Source organism: Pholcus phalangioides, unplaced genomic scaffold (assembly GCF_987345545.1).
Source record: "Pholcus phalangioides strain wild (caught in Gottingen) unplaced genomic scaffold, Ppha-v1.0 ptg000028l_1, whole genome shotgun sequence".
Lineage (NCBI taxonomy): Eukaryota > Metazoa > Arthropoda > Arachnida > Araneae > Pholcidae > Pholcus > Pholcus phalangioides.
Window position 1 is genome coordinate 5,137,100 of NW_028301618.1, and position 22,464 is coordinate 5,159,563.

The window sequence follows — 22,464 nt, forward strand, 5'->3', positions numbered from 1 at the left end:
TAAAATAAACAATGTAACATATCTTCCTACAGATGTAGAGCATAAACATCTACCATGGACGTATCACCCGGTGAAATATATTTTGCCGACACAGGTCTTGACCAAAGATGTAGAAGAATCAACAAATCAAATTACTTTCACAGATGGTGAAAAGACCGTGGACGGCGTAGGGGCCGCCACATCAGTATATACATAGGTGAAGTAATAATAAAGCCCGTAAAAAGAACATAGTTAAAGCTGTGGAATTTTTGCTAAGTATTTTTGGAAGCGGAAACAGGCAGATGGATAACTTGAAGTTCAAGGGGTGGGGGAATAAAAATACTTAGCATCCCTTAAAAAAAAGGGAAAAAATATATATTCATTTCTAAGCGACACACTTCCATATCATTCAAGAGACCCTGCAGCACAGTTTCAGGTAATTCAAGAGGCTCGCGTCATATTTACAGATCACAGCGGCACAGTTCCAGATTATTCAAGTTACCCCCATCTTCCACTTCTCTTAAGTGACCTGTGGCACATTCCTAGATCACTTGAGTGATCTGCGACACTTAAGTGTTCCAGACAACTCTGTCGTTAGTCACATAAGTGTCTGTGAACAGTGCCACAGCACATTTCCTTTTCAAATTTAGTTTTTTTATTTTCCTCAAACGGCCGCGGAACCCCTTCGGGAGTGCACACGGAACAACAGGGGCTCTACTGAGAACCAGTGGCGTAGAGAGTTTCAAAACATGTGAGTAAACAAAAGAACATGGGTAATAATAATCAATGATAATACCTCTAAAACCATGCAGTTTATCCACTAATAGCTCATAAATATTTGCAGATTTTCATGTTCATGTCCCTATTCTGTAGAACTTGGCTTACTCTTAATGCAATCATGCAAGTGAGCTAAAGTGACCTAGAGCCAGCTATTTTCATATATATACGTCAGCAATCACCCTAAAATTAATGGCTGTTGCGGTCACAATATGCAAGAAGAAATGTTGCAGCAACACAATTTCAGTGCATACAAAAAATTGTGCACATTTTATGGATATAAATGGGTATGGATAGTTTTTTCTAAGAGATTCAGAGTTGAGGTTTTGCTTCTAATAAATGAAGAAACTCGTGAAATTGACTGTTTTATCCTGTCATACATCCTTTTCGCTCATAATTAGGCATTACAACAAAACAATCCCAGATAAATGACATTCTAAATATCCTTTTGTTAGACAAGTGATTGAGTTAAGTAATATATATTTGTTTTACAATGATCGTACTATTCTTTTTAGCATATAATTTATCTATACAAGGTTTTTAATAACTGGCTGTTGCGAAGATGAGTTTTTGCAAACAGAAAATTCAACTGCCTTTGCGAGGAATCAAGCCCACATCCTTTCACTTTCTGGGTGAACGCCCTAGACCACTAGGCTACAAAAGGTAACAAATCTCTCAATCTTTCTTTCGAGCTTGTGTACACTGAAAAGGACTGCACATGGACGGCTGGACCTGACTCGACCAAGCTCACAACTGCTGATGCTGCCAGCAGATAGTGACTTATGAAAAGATGACATTACTCTCAGCTATCCATACAAGGTTTTTAACAACTGACTGTTGGGAAGATGAATTTTTGGAAAGAGAATTAAACTGCCTTTGCGGGGAAATCGAACCCCCGTCCTATCACTTTCAGGGTGAACACCCTAACGGCCAGTTGTTAAAAATCTTGTATGGATAACAGAGAGTGACGTCATCCCTTCACATAATTTATCTGTCTAAAAAATCCTGTTTTGATATATTATAGAAATTTAAAGTATGCCTATACAGCGTGTTCTGTTAATGGACTGAAAAACTCAAAAGGGTTGTTAGTAGACATTAATAGGAACAAAAATTATAATGGAACATGGTGTCACAAACCATTTCGAGACTGAAAATAGTGAAAAACACATGCAGGTTTCGACATCATGCTGTAATGATAAAGAGTACAATAATAACCATAAGAGATGATTTATTTGATTAATTATTACAAGAGTTGTTGGAAGTGGTGGCCGCTGACATCATCACACAGTCTACAATGATGTAGAAACTATTCCTGGAAGTGCTCAAAAATGCCAGATATGCTTTTCATGTCTGCCACAGCGACGACAATCTGTGCTACGAGATTCTTCTGTGTCTCCACAAGCATTGCATAAATGGTGGTAATGTGATATGGTGAGCAAACCCACAAACGCATTCGGCGACCAACTGACATCTACCTTTCTGGACTGAGCCTGCATGCGTTTTTAGTGAATTTTACCTTCTCAACGCGGTTTTTGACACCATGTTCTATTGTAATTTTTGTTCTTCATACCTACTAACAACCCTTTGAATTTGTCGGTCCATTAACAAAACACCCTGTAGAATACATATATTTGCTGTAATTACAATACAATATATATATATTTTCAGTGGGGAATTTGAAATTGATTTGAAACACAAAATACGGAAATTTATTCTCTACTTACGAATCCCAACGCATCTTCAGATGGGAAATTTATAGCTGGTTTGAGGATTTTAATGACCTAAAATGAAGTAAAATACAGAGTATAGGTACTACAATATATATTAAATTTTATATTTTACGAAACAGGCGCTATGCAAGGGAAAAAATTTATACCCAGACAAATCTGATCATAATCTATTTATGTGAACGCATCTCCAGTTTTGTTTACCAAACCAGTTATACAGTCGGACACTTTATTATACAGTTATCCAGTTATACAGTCGGACACTTTATAACGAGTCTATTTTTAACAAGAGTTTCAATTCAATGAGTGAATAAATGCAATTTGTTTGGTACAGTGCTAATTGCATAGCAATTCTGTCATTTATAGCGAGCAGGTTTTTCCCCCCATGGAACAAGAGATTAAAAAGGGATACTTGAAAAAATACAAAAAATGAAAGCAAAAAGCATGTAAATGAAAAAGAACAACAAAACAGTTTTGGTAACATGGAAATAATACATTTCGACAAGGAATAGCCGTCAATAAAATGATTTAGCAAAAGACCTATCAGGCTATCGTCTTTTAAAGTTTGTTGTTAACATGCAGAAAACGAGAGAAACGAGTATAGAAAATAAAGATAAGAAATCCAAAAAATAACTAATTAGAATTTTTAAAAAAAAGAGTTCGGAGCCCTCACTTAACTTCCAATATAAATATGTTTCCATGTGTGTTTGAATGCGAGAATCAACTCTGAAATTTTCCTTTCCCATGTATTGTGTTCTTTACTCTTTTTTTAGGGGGGGGGGGAGAGAAGAACAAAAGCAAAGTTTTCACTATCAAAGAATTTTAACTAAATCATGGAGATAGAATCATGTTCAATGTGGCGATCGTCCCCATTGGCCCCCCCCCCCCTTTCCTGGTTGGATATTAAGGGACGAAGAAATCGGAAAAGCTTTCTTCCTAAAATAGGGTTAACACCATTTAACTTGTAAACAAGCATAAAAACCAAACTTGTTTGATTTAAAAACATTAAAAAACTCACATTTATGCAGGGTACTCATCACAAAGGATCTACCTTCTTCATACTTATTTTAATTGAATTTTATGGTAAAATAAATATATAGTTTCACGCGTAAGAGTTAAACTGATAATAAAAGGGGTTAAATGAAAATGATATTTTCGTATGATTACTTTCATATTTATAAAACTCATGTGAACTTCATTTACAATTATCCCTTTCAGACCCAGTCCCCAAAAAAGCACGCTGCAGACCTGGGGAAGGGGCAGGGCCATCTTAAGAGCATCATGTGCTCCCTACTAGCCAAGTGGTTTTTCTGAGGCCCTGCCTAGTAAATTATAGATAATTTTAACTAGATCTCATTTTCATGAGGGTCCCCTCTACTTTTGAGGATCCCGGGCAGTGCCCAGGTGAGCCCATGGGTTAAAACGGCACTGAGAAGGGTTATTTTTCTCTCTAGATTTTTTTTTTACCTCAGGGACTTCGGCTTTAATCTCAACGATAATGCGCAATTCTCTTCCACCTAGTACCTTACCAAGGTGTAAAACAATGCCGTGAAGCATATTTTAGGGATAACGATCCCAATGGAATAAAGCAGCGATTCTCAACCTTTTTTGACTCGCGGAGCCCTTTCAAGTAAAAAAATTCTATGGCAGAGCCCCGTAGGACAATTTTTTAATTATTAATCAAAGTTACTGATTTATTATGTTACTATTTAAAAATATTTATAATTTTTTGTTTTTTTTATTTTTCTCGAGCGGCCGCGGACCCCCTGGAGAGTGCACAAGGAGCCCCAAGGACTCCGCGGAGCACTGGTTGAGAACCGCTGGAATAAAGCAATATATATTTTGCACCTCACTTTTTTTTAGTTTAAAAAACAGAATGGGGGGGGGGTCCATGATTGTAGAATCTGGTTTACAAAGCTGTTGAAAAAACTCAAATTGAACTTCCAACATACGTTCCTCATTAGTTTCTTGAAAGCAAAAAGATGTCCTTTCAAAGTCCCATTGTGGTCACACCTTACCAGAGATACTGTCTAGGAGCCTCACAGGAAGCTTTACCATTACTCACCGGGTATCTATAACAAGATCCATGGAACTCTGAAAAGATGTTCAGTTGAAAATTGTAACAAACCGTACATACACAAGTCCACGCACACACACATTGCACTTAGGGGCGGTTCGAGACAAAATCTCTACCCGAGTGGGACCTTTTTATGTCCCTGACTTCCCCTAATTAAAAAAACTTTTGTTTCAATCTTTTAGTTTTGATGCGTTCAAAGGAACAGCGATATTTTATGTCATAACATATCATGTCAAATTTTTTTCTGCCCTTTTACCTTGGATTTGGCGCTCCTCCTAGAGCGGGTAGAAATCATTTTCCCATTTTTCGCCCTTCTCATGTTTCGGTGCCCCTTCTCATTTAGCGCCCGGTGCAATTGCACCGGTCGCACTGTCCTAAGACCACCCCTGAATATAATGATTACTTTCACAAAACCAACATTCAGAAAAAATTTACAAGCTTAGCAAGTATGTTCAATGGTTTTGATGGGGGAAGCCCCTAAAAGTTTTAGGGCCTCATTTGTTTATGCAAAAAAGACGCTGCTATTCTAATTAGAGTAACATAGAAGAGACATCGAGTATTTAAAAGAAAATTGATATTTCTATTTCATAAGGAATATCCTAAGCATGCAAAAGAGTTGCATCCATCAACTACATACTTTCCTGAATTTTACAACATATTGCGTAATAAATTAACTAAAAAAGTATTTGTAAATACTTGAAATTATTACTTACAATTGGATACGCCTGTAATTTTACAATTTAAGGGACATATTCTCAGAGCTGCCCTTAGGGGTGGGCAATAGGTGTGGTTGCACCTAGTCTCATGCTTTAAGAAGGCCCCAGAACTCGTGATAATAGAAGTGGGGAAAAAAAAAAAATCACTGAATTAAGCTTCTTCCATTAATTCTTTCAATTATTTCGCTGAATACGAATTTCCATCAATTTTGGAATTACAGTAAAACCCTCTTTTGCGGACACCAGCGGGACAAAAAAAAGTTCGTCCGCAAAAGGGGGGGGGGTGACCGTTAATCAGGTGTTTGAAATGCATACTTTATTATACACTGGGGGAAATTATTATTTGGAAGTAAAAGAGTGGGCTGACCGCATCTGGGGGGGGGGGGTGTTTTTTACTGCATTTCTTTTTATTACTTCGGAACCTACATGCTTGAATTCTTCCAGTAGTTTCCAAATTTCGAATTTTTTGATTCCCTCTCTCCAAAATACACAGTTGAATCCCGTTTTAACGAATATCGTTATAGCGAAAACCTCGTTTTAACGAACACTTTTCTAATTCTCCCCCCCCCCCCAAAGATAAGTTTAAACAGGAACAATGGAGAAATCTGGAATTCGTTTATAACGAAATGATTTCTCCGGTCTCTTGGAGTTCTTTATAACGGGATTCGACTATATAACATTACGGGGATAAAACGACCACGCTCCCAAAGATTTTCGGGCCCCCCCCCCCCCGAAAATGTCAACACGCCCCGGTCCCGTTTTATTCTAGCACTGAGCCTCGCGTCTGGTCAATACCTTTGGTCTGGTAAAGGTGACTTTTGGCATATTCAGACAGGTCCGTCTGGGCCGTCTTAAGAGTATCATGGGTCCCCGGGGTGGTTTTTCGGAGGCCCTTCCGGAGGTTTTGTGAGGCCCCTCTTCTCTTGAGGCCCGGGGGCCTCAAGAGAAGAGGGGTCTCGCAAAAATGAGATGCGGTTGAAATTTTCTAGGATTTGCCAGGTAGGGCCTCCGAAAATCCACTTGGCCCGGGGGGCCCCCCCCCAATACTATTGAGACGGCCCTGCCGGATGGGCCCATGCGTTAAGACGGCACTGAGGTCCGTAGCCAGAAATTTCGGTTCGGGGTGGGGGGGAAGCCAAAGTGGTAGAACAATAGATTTGCCCATCTTTTCCTTCCTTTTTCAGTCATTCTCTTACATTTCGGGGGGGGGCAGACCTCCAAGTTTCCCCCCGCCCGCTACGGTGCTCTTTCAGAGCACTGTTTTCAATAAATTTCATTGATTTACAAAATTAATTTAGAAATTAACTGTAAATAGAAACTCACCAGAAATTGAACAAAAAAAATCCGATTTTTTAAATTTAATTTTCCCTCTGAATAAATTTACGCTTGAAAAACAACACGGGAGGAAGCGACGTCATGACGGCGCGTCAACAAAGTTCAACTGCGCAGTTGTTGCTCTCCCTCTGGAATTCGGCGGGAAACTTCAAGCCTTCTCATTGGTCATTGCGTCATCTTTCACATCCGGGAGCTCTTACTAATTTGTTTATACAAACAAACAGAGCAAAAAAAGTCGTCTGCCAAAGCGGTTCTTTAATAATACAGCTTTGGTCGTCTGCTCCCTCTCTCTCTCTCTCTCTGACCGGGAAATTCCAAGCCCTATGATTGGTTGATTGTCGATCCGGAGATTTTGAAAATTTGTTTATACCAAAGAGGAGAAGAAGAAGAAAGTCACGTGGGTGGGGGAGGCCTCGGCTTAACATAGAAGCATTTCATGAAGCATTCAAATCAATTAAGAATTATTAATTTATATAGCCAGTAATTTTTTTAATTTTAGCAAATTAAATGAAAAGAAACATCCTCAATTTATATTGTGGTCACTTTTACCCGACCCAGGGGTGTCTTAACAATGCCGTGGCCCTTTTAGCACTGACTTTATATATTCAGTGACCCAGAGCCACCCTTAGGGATGAGACACTGTAAGACCAGTCGAGGCCCAGGCAGTGCCGTCTTAAGGCATGTGCCCACCCGGGCACGGCCCGGGGGCCTCACAAAAACGAGATCTGGTTGAGATTTTCGAGAATTTGCCTGGTAGGGCCTCAGAAAAATCATTTGGACCGGGGGCCCATGATGCTCTTAAGACGGCCCGGGCTCTGTCCCTTGTGGGATACAAGCCTTTTACCCCGAGGGATTGGACCACGCTGGAGAGAGACCAACGCCTGGGTTCCAAGCCCCCCGGTCCAACGCCTCCAACTCTCGATCCCTATGATTGGAGCTCCATACCGTGAGGCCTGGTCTCCCTACATCCATTCTCCAGAGCAAGCCCAGTAGGAGCCCACAAACCCAGCAGGCGCCAAAGCCACCCTTGCTCACACCCCCCAGAGACCCGACCCCAAAAACCCCCGGGAAATTCGGAAAGTTTATTTACATATACATTTGCATTATGACAATTTACAAAATTCCGATATCAACATTTAGCATCTGTTTGCCATTAACCGCAAGCGACGCGACAGTTGCCCCGAGTGGGCGCGGTTATCACATTTATTGGGCTGCCGCCAGTCGCGTGCCCTCCGGGAGCAGCAAGTTTTCCGCGAGTGGCTGTCTTTGCTGGTATGGGTCATTGATTCTTAGCTTGTTTTGTGGCCAGCCCGGGTGATTGGCTCGAATGGGCCCTTGGATGTGTCTGTTGCCAGCACAGGTGCTGACCACTGCTGTCTTGGCTGTTTGGCTCGAGTGAGCCCTCGGTAGTCTATATGAGGGATGGGACACTAGTGCGGTCGCATCGGGCCTTCCAAACAATCCATGCATTAGAGTCATTCAAGTATTACGTCAGCATCGAGAGGGGAGGGGGGTTCGGATTGAAACTTTTGATGACGGGGAGGGGGGAAAAGACTACTCGGACCTTTGAGGAGTGAGGTCATGCTAAAATGAGCTTCCGCCGACGTGGGCTTCCGTTTTAACTCTGCCGACGTGTGGTGTTAAGGCATTGGCCTAACTTCGTCGTGAGCTACTCGACAACGAAAGGATAAATTTCCTTCTTTCGCGAAGTGATTTTTCAACGTAATAACTCGTCGCCAATTGGATATTTCCTCGTTTTAACTTCGCGAGTGTGTAAAGTGATCCTCCGACCATCTTCGTGTCGAAGTTTGTGATCCTGCGTTCAACGTGGAAAAAGCTACGTGTATTTTCCAGGATCGCCTCTTTTCAGCGGATTTCAATGTTTTCCTATGGACGATGAAGTTTGCCCTCCGCCTGCGTCCCTTCCCGAGAACGACCGCCCCTGTGATTCCTACTGAAGGTGAACAATTTGCTCCCGTATTTTTTACCGTTCTCAGTTTCCTACTGCGACCAATGGTTCGTCAAATATACCGCTTTGGAATCCTGTGCGCATCGGCCACCCACGCCACTTTGCTCTCTTCACACAAAGACTGTATTGTCCCCTCTCCGGATATCACCAGTTTCGTAGCGTCTTCTCGGCCATTGTGAGTAAGTGTCATCATAGTGTCTACATTGTGCGTGTGTATTCATCGGATAGTTGGGTATTATACGAACATTTTTTTTTTCTTTTTTTTTGTTTGACATGGTCTACTCCTCCCCCTGCCCTCCGCCTGGGGCTGTAGGAGCTAACTTCTCTCCGGCTGATCCGATCATCCCTGTACTTGGTGAGAAGACTGCTCACATCGTGTAAGGGACTGTCAAAGTTGTCCCATTCAGATTGCTCGTCCCGCTCCTGAGTTATCTGGATTTTTTTTTTTTTTTTTGTGATATTGTACATATTTCTGTGTTTTTTTGCATCGTGTCTTTTTGCAGTGTATATTTTGCATTGGGTATTTTTGCATTGTGATAATTTTCTAGTGCCCCACACCTATCATTCTGTGTACCCGCCCCCTTGTTTTCGAGCCCGTATTTTCTCCACCCCCGTTTTGCTCTGCTCGATAAGTTTCCTCTTGCCCGAACGGCATGTACTCTAAGCGCTTCTTGAGCATTGTTGAGGGGAAGACCCCTGCCCCCGCGGATAACAAGCAAAATCAGGACTATAGGATGATGAAGAAGCGCATGCGGGCACGCATCCGATCACAGGTGTGGCCCAGTGAGCTGAAGGACTCCCTTCACATCCCCACAGCCTACGAGGATGACAGTGGAAGTGAGTCATCAACTGCTACTGTCGTCTCAATTTCATCGATCTCGAGCTCCAATGGATCCCTCCTCCTAGACGCACCACCAACCAATACAATCGCTGAGATCGTGCTTTCCCCAGTCTCTACGGACGTCTGGCCGTGCCAGCCCCCCCCCCGAAAGACAATAGCAGCGGATCACTGGATCTCTCGCGAGAGCTGGACGAGCCTGGCCTGCAACATTTCTTCTGCTCAACCCCCCCTTTCGCCCGGGGGTAAGCTACCCTCGAAACGCACTTCACCAACCCTGGCATCCTCCCCGATTCTCCCGGAGAGTCAGAAAACAAGATTACACACCGAAGACGTGGCCGCCGTTGTCTCAACAGCCATGGAGTACATCCTGTCGCGGCCCCCCAACACTTCCCAAGCAGCTGCGACCTCCGAGACCCAGAGGAAGCTCGAGGCCCGGTCTCACGAGCCTCGGGAGTCGTCGAACGACCCAAGGGGCGGACCCCAGAAGGAATCAGCTTCACCAACAACGCCCACTGGGGATGTGAGCTCGTTCTTCGTTTCGCCGCTCGACATTCGCGACGAAGAACGATCAGAAGGAGAAACTCACGAACACTCGTCATCTTTCCCCCCGCCCAGATTGTGCGCTCGCACAGCCAAGCATGTGTCTGCCCCCCCCCGCAGGAAGCCTCGTCATCGGACTTCCTGGCAGCAAAGATACACGAAGACCCGTCATGCTCCCCCGCCGCCGGGAGTCTAAGGGGCGAGAGTCTAGGCAAGAAAGCCAAGAGAAGGAGAGCCCTGGACAACAACCTGGGAATCCCGTACTCCACTACGGACTCCGGAGAAGACTTTGATCCCCCCGGCGGACTCCCCCCCCCCCCGTCGTCACACGCTCCCCCACATAGATCCCCGTGCAGCGAACGCCCCCAGCCCCAGAGATATGGCACGAACACGCCGGACAACGCTGCCAGCTGACCCAATTACCCCCCTGGAAAGGCATAATGGGCAATCGAAAATCACTGCGAACTCTGACGCTCCCAAGCCGGGCCCAGATCAGATTGCGACCTCCCCTACGCGCCGTACGCTGATCAACGTCTCGGATATCATCCAAGAAGTCAGGGAGATTGTCCTGCACGCTTCAGGGAAGGGGAAGAATCTCCGCTACGGCGTCCCCTCAGCCCATAGGAAGACTGCCCTCCGGCACTTAGATACCCTCGCTCTGTGGGCCCACAAGGTGGACCAGATGCCTGTCCCCAACAGCTCAGCGACACCGCCTGCCGGAACAGGGTACTACGCCACCTCGCCAACGTCAATGAACTCTGGCGCCCGCCCGAAAGAGTACAAGCGCAACCAACAGACCCAGACAGACGAAATAAGGGAAAGAACTATCCAGGACATCATGGAAGGAGATGGAATCTTCAGTGCTGCCCCCCACCTACAGGATAACACCCCCAAGGAAAACGTTCCATCACCCAGGCCTCAGAAACCGCAACGAAATCGCAATAGGGGCCGCAACGTATCAACTATGCACCCTAAGCCCCCCTTGCGAGAAAACGGGGCCCTGGGACTTCTGGAGAAAACTGGCACGCCTCCACAGGACGCCTTGAACCCTCCAGCGGACTCGCCAGTGGCGTACGAGTACGATGCACCCATCCCTCCCCCCCCCCCGGAATTTGCGGACACCACCAGAGGGCCGACAATCATGCAAGCGACAGCAGCGGACGAGACCTCCAACAGAGCCGCGGACACGACAAGACAGGACAATCCCCCAGCGAGTACACAGGGCCATGTGTTACCTCAGCCGACCGCCTTTCAACTGAGACTTTTGGAACTGGCCGACAGATCGGCACCGGATTTACAATACCGAAGGGAGAACCCTTGGACCGAGGTCACCAGCCAAAAGTTCCGTCGTCGAAAGCGTCATGCGCCAAAGCGATCCCGCCACGTCCACTTCGAAACGCCCAGATACCTGAAGGAACACCCCTCGACCTGCCCTCGGGAACCCCCCCCCATTCGCAATAGATACACGGCAACCCCTCATCAAGAACAGAACCTTCGTCAGCACCCTGACCGAAGGCGTCAGCAACAGGAGCGGACTATTGACCCCAACCGGCGCCCCAACATGGTGAGAGGCAACGACTGGGCCCGAACAACACCCACGCATGGGCAGCGTCCGAAACCAACCAGAGCGACGCAATTCCAGAGGGACCGCCCTCGCATTACTGACCACCCCTCCAGCGCCCCGCATCTGAACAGCCGCCCCCAACAGTCTTTTACAATGGATCCTCCTCGCTATACCACGTATGCAAGGGCAATGGGCAACGCCCATCAAACCTCGCACTTCTCCAGGCAGTGGGCCCTCCACGCATACTTCTTCTCCCCGGAACAGGACACCAATAGGAAGGTTTACGACGACCTCATGGAGCAAATCCTCCTTTCCAACATCATTTCGCTGGAAGCCAAACCACTAGTCGCTGCTAAACTTACCTCATGTGGCATCACCATCACCTCTCAGACCACAACATTCCGTCGCCAAGTGGTACAGGAGATATCAAACAACTTTAAGCTTAAGCATAACATCTACATTGCCTAACTTTTTCTGTTCTCCTCCCAGCCATTATATGTCTTCATCAACAACTTCTTCCTCAAACTCTGACTCAGACTCCCTACTGAACCCTTCCTCGCTTTCTGGGAGAGGCCTTAAGATCCTACAGATCAATCTGGACAAGGCACATGCCGCCACCTCCAACGCCTACGTCCACGCCAGGAAACATGAATACGACTTCCTCCTTGTGCAAGAGCCAGCCCTACTGCACCACAGAGTGGACTGCCCCAATAACTGGCGTTACTGGCAGTCCCGAAACGCAAAAGCGGCAATCATCCAAATCAACCAGTCCTTTTCCCCCATTTTCCTGTTCCACAGCCAAGGGGCAGTTGCCATCAAGTTGTCCCTCCCATCCTCTACGGTGGTCCTCTGCTCGGCATACTGTTCGCCATTAGCGGACATTGACGCGTCCATTGCCGAACTGGACTCTCTCATCCAGGCAGCAGGCCCGGCAGACACTATCTTTGCTACAGACCTCAACGACCACAGCCCTGTCTGGGGTTATAGAAATCAAGATGACAGGGGCAGAAAAGTCTTGGATTTCCTGTCGTCTTTTGACCTTTTCCTGCTGAATGACCCCCTCTTCACCTGCCACATACACGCATGGAACGGGCTCCGGCTGGCCAGATATCGCATTCACAAGTTCCAAGCATATCTTTGATCGCACGAAGTGGGCCGTGGACACAAGGAATAAATCCCTTTCCAGCCACAAGTACATCGACATTCACGTCCACGATCGCCATCTTCAACACAACCTGCCAGGACCTATCCGGTATAAAGACACGCAACGGTGCCTGCTCAGACTCCGCGCTCATCTCCCTGCAGCACTCAATCAACTCTGCCGGGAATTGCCCCTCATCTCCACAAAAGCGGATCTCGACACCCACGTTACCACGCTGGTTCCTGCTCTTCAAGCGTCCTGCGCATCCGGAGTCAAGTTACCCCCAACCTTCACGCAGGGCATACACTGGTGGTCCCCCCCCCCAACTTTCGACACAGAAAAGGGCCATCAGAGCCCTGGAGAGGCGCATCTCCAGATGCAAAAGGCGCCAACAAGACACGACGGAAGAAACTCTCTCCCTGCGACAACTTCGCGCCAATTTCAAACGGTTGGTTGTACGTACCCGGATCGAATCCTGGAGAAAGCTCTGCACAACGACAAACACAACATTCGGAACACCTTACAAAGCTATCTTTCGTTCAAAGAAACCACCGCCATCGCCTCCTACGACCCATCCCCATCTCTCAGCAAAAGAACTGGCAGCCATGCAGCTCAGGAACTTTTTTCCCGACGTGGAGACAAACATACACATCCAAGCACCGACAATCAATACACACCATGAGCCGCCTTTCCACCCACAGGAAGTCCTCCGCATAGCAAAGGCACTGAAACTCAACAAGGCGTCCGGTCCAGACGGGCTCTCCAACAGAATTGTACAGGCGTTTGTCCAGACAATGTTGGACTACTGGACAGGAGTGTGCAACAAGTGCCTGGATTTTTCCCTGTTCCCATCCATCTTCAAAAAGGGCCGCCTGGTACTTGTACCTAAGCCTGGTTCCGCACTAACAACGTCATCCCGGCCTATCACGCTGACCTCGAATCTGGGCAAGATACTGGAAAAACTAATCGCACAGAGGCTGACGTTTTACTTGGAGCAAGGAGAGGCGCTTCATCCGATGCAATTCGGCTTCAGGGCAGGAAGATCAGCAGACGACGCCCTTCGCCACCTGCTGACTTCGATCGAGGCAAACCGCAGGGAGAATCTCCTTACGGCAGTCATATCGCTGGACATCAAGGGAGCCTTTAATAACGTAAGCCACGAGAAAGTCATCAGCGCCATCCGCAACCTTGATGTCCCAGCCCCATTTAGTGCGCTCCTAGAGGATATCCTGCCGGACAGAGAGGTCACACTGTCTACGGACATGGGCGAGGTATCATGCACGAGGTATCCGGCCTTCTGGAACCTCGCATTCGATCCTCTTCTTCACTCATCGTTCCCCCTTCCCCCTGGCACAAAGGCGTTCCTTCAAGCCTACGCCGACGACCTGGTGCTAGTCCTAGCCGCTCGCCAACCGGAGAATATCACGTCACTGGGACGCATCGTTCTCCTACGATCTCCAGATGGCTCCAGGAAAACGACCTTCAGGTGGAACCATCCAAATCACTGGTCCTGTGGCCAAACAAGCGCCTGAAGAAGCCCTCGTTCAAACTGAACAACGTCAGGCTAAAGCATGCCTCATCAATTAAGGTTCTAGGGATAATTATTGATAAGAACCTTAACTTCCTCTCGCACGTTTCGTACTTGCAGAAGAAGACGGCAAAGATGCTCAAAGACTTCAGGCGCCTCTCAGGCTCGAATTGGGGCTACGGCAAGGAGTTTCGGAATACCCTCTATCGTCAGATAATTGTCAGGCAAGTGGCCTACGGCGCATCCATATGGTATTCCGACCCCGGCGTCAGGCTCTCAAGGGCGGTTCAGGCTCTTCAGCGCCCGCTACTCCTGTTCATCACTCGAGCATACAGGTCCACGTCGAACAAGGTACTCCAGCTGGCCACCCACAACCCTCCTCTGGGCCTCGTTCTGCAAGCGGAGAATCGCCAGGTTCGGCTGCTTAGGTTCAGGGAAGACGTCACGTTTTTCAACACGAGATTCCTGGCCGACAGGTTTGAACGCCCGGTCCCCAGCGTTCCCCAGCACCCGTCAAAGGAGCTGCCCACGGACCAAATTGCTCTTTTCCAGGCGCCATTCAACGAACAACAGTGGCAGATTTTCACAGATGGCTCCAAGAACTCCGACGGCGTGGCCTCTGCATTCCTGGCATTCCGCAACCATGTCCGAGTACAAGACTGGAGCTCCCGACTCAACAATTTCAACTCGATCTTCCAAGCCGAGATCTTTGCCATTCTCCAAGCGGTCCGCTTCGCTTCTTCATGCTCTGAACCTTCCATGATCTTCACTGACAGCCTCTCTTCCCTCCACGCCATATCAAACCGTTCAACCGAACCCAACTGGTGAACGACACTCGTAATACCCTCCTCCTGCCCCCACGCATACGCCTTTCATGGATTAAAGCCCACCAAGGACTTAAAGGCAACGAGGAGGCCGACACCCTAGCTAAAAGCGCCACGACAGCCACTTCTGCCATCACTCTCCCCGCTGCCAGCTTCGCACGCAAAGTCACATTTTGCTACGCTGGTCCTCCGCAGGTGGCAACTCATATGGAATGCGGAGGAGACTTCCACCAACGTTAACCTCATTGTCCCAACGGTCTCACGTGGTCGGGAGGTGTGGTCAAGGACGAAAATCATCTTTTACACGGAACATGGTCCCTTCCCGACGTACTTGAAGAGGTTTAAGGCCTCGAATAACCACTTCTGCGCCTGCGGGGGAATCGGCGATCTCCACCACTACGTTTCCATATGTACCCTTACGTAATCGTACCACTCCTTCTTCTTGGGAGACTGGAGCGTGCACCAATATGCATGGAAACGACGTATGATGCGCAGCCCCTTCAACTACAACAAAATTGCTGCACTAATTAACTTCTTGGAAGCTTTTTCGCACCTTCTACATCAAGATACCATGTCTGACCCCCCGTCTAGCGACTCTGACAGCGGAAATACGGATGATCTTGACCCGCCAGTTACCAGATCACGCACCACCGGTCAACATTTTATGCTGGTGTAATCCGAAACCCCTCAACGAGATGCGATACGACCCACTCACCACACCCAGGGCTTGTGTAAGCTCCCTGATGTCGACGCCGTAACTATAGGATCACATGTGTATTATCGTGTGTATATAGTGTGTATTATAGGATCTCCTGTACATTTTGTATATTTGTATACTGTTCTTTCTTGCACTATTTTTTTATTCTCTTTTTTTTTCATCATTTTGGAAATCTGCACAGCACGGGCACTCTGCTTCGCTCAATCTTTTTTTTTTTTTTTTTCTGTAACCGTCGTAGAGGGACGGCGCGGTGTCCCCCCTTGGTAAAACTTGGCTCTCCAGCTTGCTGGATGGGAGCGCTCTCTAGCGACGGCTAGATGGGAGCCATCACTCTCTGGCAGACGGCCAGCAGAGATGCTCCCCGGCGCAGACGGCCCGGGTGGGAGCCTAGGTCTGGACACCAAGCTCCCTCCAAAGCGGACGAGCTGCTCTGTCACCTTTCCTTTTCTCACATATATCTATCCAAGAATCTTGGACTCGTGATGGGACAGTATTGTCTTCCACGGTTGTGTCCATTCTGTATGGCTCTTGCAGTCAGATTTTCTTTTACTCAATAAACGGTCTCCGGCGCGTCTCCAATACGTTAGAGGTTCTCACGAATATTAACGTGGAGGCGCGTCTGGTCTTTCTGACGGGGAGGGGGGGGGCGTTTAAATGATACTTACGTCCATCAATCACCCTTTACAAAAATATGAAATATTCTTGATGGAGGCATTTTTACTGGGAATGCCAAAAACGAGAAAAAAGACTTTCCCTATTCTTTGTGGGCATCTGAACCATAGGCGGAGATACGGAAGGGGGCATTGCCCCCCCCCCAGCGTCAGAGAAGGAGTCGACTGATCTATATATATGAATTGACATCATCATCGTCGTGCCCCCTAGCAATAATGATCGTGCCCCCCAGACTTCCAAGTAAATATCCGCCTATGACCAGAACTAATGTTCCCCCCTTTTGATAAGTTCTCTAAACAGCCACTTTGCACTTTGACGGCCTCTGAATGTTCCACTGTCACAGTGCCCTGGAACTGTGCCGCGCGTCTCTCAAATGATCCGCAAATATGCTGCGGGTAACTTGAGTGAAGTAGAACTGCACTGCGGGCCACTAAAGTGCTCTAAAACTGTACAGCATGTCATAGAAGGGATCTCAAAATGTACCGCGGACCGCTCAAGTGATCTCAAAATGTACCACGGACCGCTCAAGTGATCTGTGGATGTGCCACGGGTCGCTAAAATGATGTGAATGTGCCGCGGGTCGCTAAAATGATGTGAATGTGCCACGGGTCGCTAAAATGATGTGAATGTGCCACGAGCCTACTTAAATAATCTGAAAATGCGCTAGAGCCGCTTAAATGCTCTGGAATCGTGCTACGCGCCACTTAAGCGATCTGTGAATGTGCCACCTAGTTCATTTTTACAAAATTAGTTTTGGGGTGGCCGGTCACATCAGATAATCTCGAGGACCACGAGTTAAGAATATATAGCACAAAGGATGGGTAGCAATGCATTTCTTGAAGAAAAATTTTGAGTTCTTAGCCTTCAAATAGCATCGAAATTAACAGAAATTGATTATAACAACACATAAAGGTATTATCTCCCGATATTTTAATTTTTTAAATATTTTTTGCACTGTTTAAATATTTTTTGATAATCGGGGGGGGGGCATGGGGGCTTATGCCCATGGCTCCCACATGGCCGGGGTTGACAGGGCCCAGGAAAATTCTCATTATTTTTTTGCTTTTTCATGCTATACGTGAACTATACGTGAAGTCTGACGGGAGGGGCCCGCGAAAGATCGCATCCTAGGGGCCCCATTCTAGGATGTGGGGGGGCCATGCTTGTGTCCATGTTTCCGCGTACGTCTCAGATCCTAATTTGCATTAGGAGATGAGGCAGAGCTGACGAAATCTTTGCTGACGGAGGGGGGGGGGGGTTAAAAACGGCTAAAAAATCTGCTGACGCAATAATCTTGAACACACGGTCCCCATACTTGTCTATCAAACATTATTTCTTCTCAGTAAACAAGATTTCTGAGCTACAACTTGGGTGGCCATACGTCCCGTATTTCCCGGGACAGTCCCGGTTTTATTTCTTTTTCTAGCCGTCCCGACTTTTTGGCAGAAGTGTCCCGGTTTTTCCCGTTTTTTGACATGACGCCTACTTGGATTTTTATTCTTTATTGATGTCAAAGATTGAAATTATTTTTCAACTTATGAATTATATTATGATAATTACAATTACAAATAACAACATTAATCTCCCACATTTGCCTTGGTGGACGCTTTATTTCGTAGAATTCACTGCAATTTACGGTAATGCTTCATTTCCCGCCATTGCGATTTTTTCGTAATTTATGCAATATTTGGCAACATTGTTCATTTTTGGCATCGTTCTTGGCGATAATTGGCGATGTCCCGTATTTTTCCGTATTTGGAATCCTAATTTCCCGTATTTCTCTCGAGGAAATATGGTCAGCCTAGCTACAACTGATTTGATTCTGGATTTTTCATCAATTTTGCAATTATTTCATTTAATAAATTTTAAAATTATTTCATTCAATAAATTTTAAAATTATTTCATTCAATAATTTTAAAATTATTTCATTCAATAAATTTTAAAATTATTTCATTCAATAAATTTTAAAATTATTTCATTCAATAAATTTTAAAATTATTTCATTCAATAAATTTTAAAATTATTTCATTCAATAAGTCTTGCCATCGAGAAGGAATATAATTATTTCTATATTTCTCCTCTAAGAGTCTTGGGCTTCAGCGTAAGGACTTCATGACGTCATCATCGAACGAATGAGAGACGCAGAACGCGCAACGTCATCAATTGTGGGAGGGGCGAAAATACGAGGAACGAATCATTGAAACGATAGATGACGTCATTGATTAGGTGGGCCGTAAAACTGGATTTTTAATTTTCGCTTTCAACGTTTTAGTGACGTCATCAGATTCATCGCGAGACATCTTATAATGCTAAAGCAATGCAAAACTACTGTTTATTGACGATTTGTTGACTACAGTAATTATTCTCAAAACATTATTAGTTTTTTGGAACAGAAGCCCCAAATATCCTCTATTACCAGGACATTTATTTGAAATTTTTAGGAAAAGTATTTGATTTTTGACAGATGTTTTTCCGAGCTCATGCATGCAATGGGAATGTTAATCATGTTAATTAATAATGTTAATCATCAATAATTAATCATGCATGTTAATGGGAAATATGACATGAATGTCGCTCTCCACTTGTTAATACAAGATATACAGAAGACTGGATGTTGTGAAGATATTTATTATTTGAGATGTTAATTTTTTAAGGAAGGAAAAAGTAGAGTAGAGTAGTCTCCCGGTAGAGGCAGAGATGAGTTTCTTCCTTCCTTAAAAAATTAACATCTCAAATAATAAATATCTTCACAACATCCAGTCTTCTGTATATCTTGTAATGGGAAATAGCTTTTCTACGAGAACAAAATTATCAGAAATATCGCTCTTATCCAAATCATGCTTTAACTTGCAAGAGGAATTCGCCATCATAAGACTTATTCCAAAGGCTGGCCAGGATTTATCACTTGCCTCTAATTGGCGGCCAATCTCCTTACTCAGCTCGTTTGGCAAAGTATTTGAGCGGGTGGTGGTCAAAAGAGTCCATGACTACAATGACTACCACCTGACTCTGATACCAGAACAACATGGATTTCGAGACGGGCACTCAACGACGACACAACTCCTGAGGGTGATCGAATACTTGCAATAGGCTAGAGCCAAGCGCGTAACAGTTGCAAAGGCCCTCTACGATCTGGCTAAAAGTTTCGATAAGGTCTGGCATAACGGGCTGTTGCATAAGCTAATTAGCATGAACTTGCCACATAGCTTAATAAATTTTATCAAAAATTACCTAGAAGGTAGATCTTTCAAAGTCAAAATTAACGATACATTATCCTCCGAGTGACCCATACGGGCCTCTATAGCCCAAGGAAGCGTTCTCGGACCGGCACTTCACAATTATCATATAAACGACTTCCCCGTGAGCCCAACAGGACTCACGGCCCTTTACGCTGATGACAGCGCGGTCGCCCAGTGTCATCATAGCCCATTGCGCGCATTGGAACGCCTTCGGGAGAACGCAAGAGAGATCGAGCGCTGGTGTGCCAACAGTAGAACCAGGATAAATGCAAACAAGACAGTTTTCATATGGATAACGGGAGTAAGACCTAACAACCTCCCCCCCCCCCCCCAGGCATATCTGGAAGTAGGGGGGCTCAAGAATCACTCCGACAGACAGAGCCAAATACCTCGGAGTTATCACACAGAAGTAGAGACCCTGTTTGCAAGGGCGTAGCCAGGGGGGGGGGGACTTGGGGGTCTGGTCCCCCCCCCCGAAATGTGAGAAAATGACCGAAAAAAGGGAAAAAGATGGCCAAATCTATTGTTCTGTCACTTTGGTCCCCCCCCCGAAATGAAAGTGGTCCCCCCCCCCCCCCGAACGAAATTTCTGGCTACGCCCCTGCCTGTTTGCATTTAACCAGAGGTTGGCTAGAAATTTCGAAAGCACCTCAATCCTTGTCCGACTCTGTTCTAGTGTCGGATTTGATTTGACATTGACGTAAAACCACGATTTTCTTCCTTGTAACCTTTTGCATGTGGCTTTGGCGCTATTTTTTTTTTCTCTCTCTTTTTCCCGCGCTTGTTACTTTTCTCTCTTATTTTCCATGTGCTTCGCTCGTAGTTTCTCGCCCGTTTTCATTTTCGTCTAATTTTAAATTTCATCCTTCTTGGCCAAATTCCTTTCTTGGGGCATATATTTGTTGATTTTTTTTTCCTTGTTGATATCAGGTGTTGAAAAAAAAATGGATTACAAATGCCGGCGCGGAATTTTATTTTAAGGCTAAGCGCAAATTGAGTCGCGTGCAGCGTTCGCGAGTGGGCGGGACCCGAATGCGATGACGTCAACACGCCCCGTGCGTAGCGAGGGGATGCGCATATTGGAACGCGTTTCAAGTGCACGAGCGTTTTCAAAAGGAAAAGATTTCGGGCCTGCAACCTTGGCATTTGGGAATTTTCCGGAGATTGGATATTATATATTGGTCATTAAAGTTTACACTAATGAAGACATAACATTAATTAAAATAAAAAGTATGGGAATGCCCTGAAAAATATATTAAAATACCGTATATAAAAACGTGAACACAAGGAATAAATATTCTGAACTTAATGGAATTTACTGATGGAATTTTTCCGAAATTAATATCCGAATTAATCCCATAATGAATGAAAATTTTGAACTTGTGAAAAGTTAAGACAAATGAAAGGATTGATCACAATTAAAAATAAATAATTTCAAAACTGCTGGAAATTCATATTTAATGGAAACAACTACATTAATGAAATACCAGAACTAGTGAAATTAATAATTAAATTTCAGATTTTATGAAAAATTATTCCTCTATCGATCGATAAAATATCATAGTTAATGAATATTCGTAATTAAAGCCGAATTCATAAATTTAATGGGAAATATTTCGTAGGCAATTAAAAAAATAAAAGTGGATTTTTTCTCTAAAAACTAATAAAAATTATGGATGCATAAAAATTAATTAAAATTCAGAATTAATGACAATTTATAAAATTTGGAAACAATCACAAAATCAGTGAAAATTCGCTGTATCAATGAAAATCCTGAAATTAATGAATTCCGAAATTAGTGAATCCAATAATGAATTCCTAATTTAATGAATCCCATATTGAATTCCTAAATTAATGATTAATGAATCCAATAATGAATCCCATACTGAATTCCTAAATTAATGATTAATGAATCCAATAAAGTCAAAACTTTGCAAAGAACAATAATATTTAATAAAAATTCAGAACGAAATAAAATAATTCAGGAATTAATTAAAGAAATAATTGATAATACCGGTGTTAATAATGGCGGTTTAATTTTTAAAAAACCCCTACCGAATACGAAGAATCGTGCGCGCGGGGCACGAAAATCTGCGGCTCAACAGAAGCGCCAACGAGTGCGCGCGTACACGCGCTTAGCGTAGTGTCACCTCATGTATCAATTTGCGCTGTCCTTCTGATTTCCGTTGGCCGCAAAACAGAGTGCTCGTGTCGCGAACGCTGCACGTGCCTCAATTTGCGCTTTGCCTAAGCGTTACTTGAGTGGTCCCAAGTCCCGGGTTCATGGATTAAAAACGACAAATGATAATGCAGGGAATAAGTTTGTTTGCCAATATTGCGAGAAAAGTTTTGCTTCCCAGAGTGGTCTAAACAAACATAAGAGGGAAATCCACGAAGTGAAGAAACTCAATGCAAAGAAGACGATTGCAAGGAGAAATTCCGGACTGTGTGCCAACTCAGAGATCATTTGAAGGATAGTCATGATCTTGGAAATATTGGAAACTGCCAAGATTTGGAGTTCAAAGAGTATTCAGGTATGTATAGTATATACCCTATATGCTACTATATTGGTTTTTTTTTAGAAAACCCCTGCTATAATGTTATTGAGATATTGCTTAAAGACGACTCCTATAGTATTGAATACGAGAGGAGAAAAATTTTATAAACACTCAACATCTAATTTGCAAGGATTGATAATTCCAGGCGTCATGGTGATTAAAAAAATTCATATAGGCATCTAAAACTTTCTATGCATGATTTGTAGCTTGGGCAAAAGAATTATGTGTCAGTCCTAAAATATTTAGTTGGCGCCTTGGT

The 22,464-nt window shown here is 44.9% G+C and overlaps 1 protein-coding gene across 1 annotated transcript; it reads left to right on the forward strand.

Annotated features, from left to right (window-relative positions):
• Positions 1–14,329: 14,329 nt before the first annotated feature.
• Positions 14,330–15,022, forward strand: LOC149067804 (uncharacterized). The gene has a single exon (XM_089252371.1). It carries the CDS (start codon positions 14,330–14,332, stop codon positions 15,020–15,022), a length of 693 nt encoding a protein of 230 aa, XP_089108497.1.
• The last annotated feature ends 7,442 nt before the right edge of the window (positions 15,023–22,464 follow it).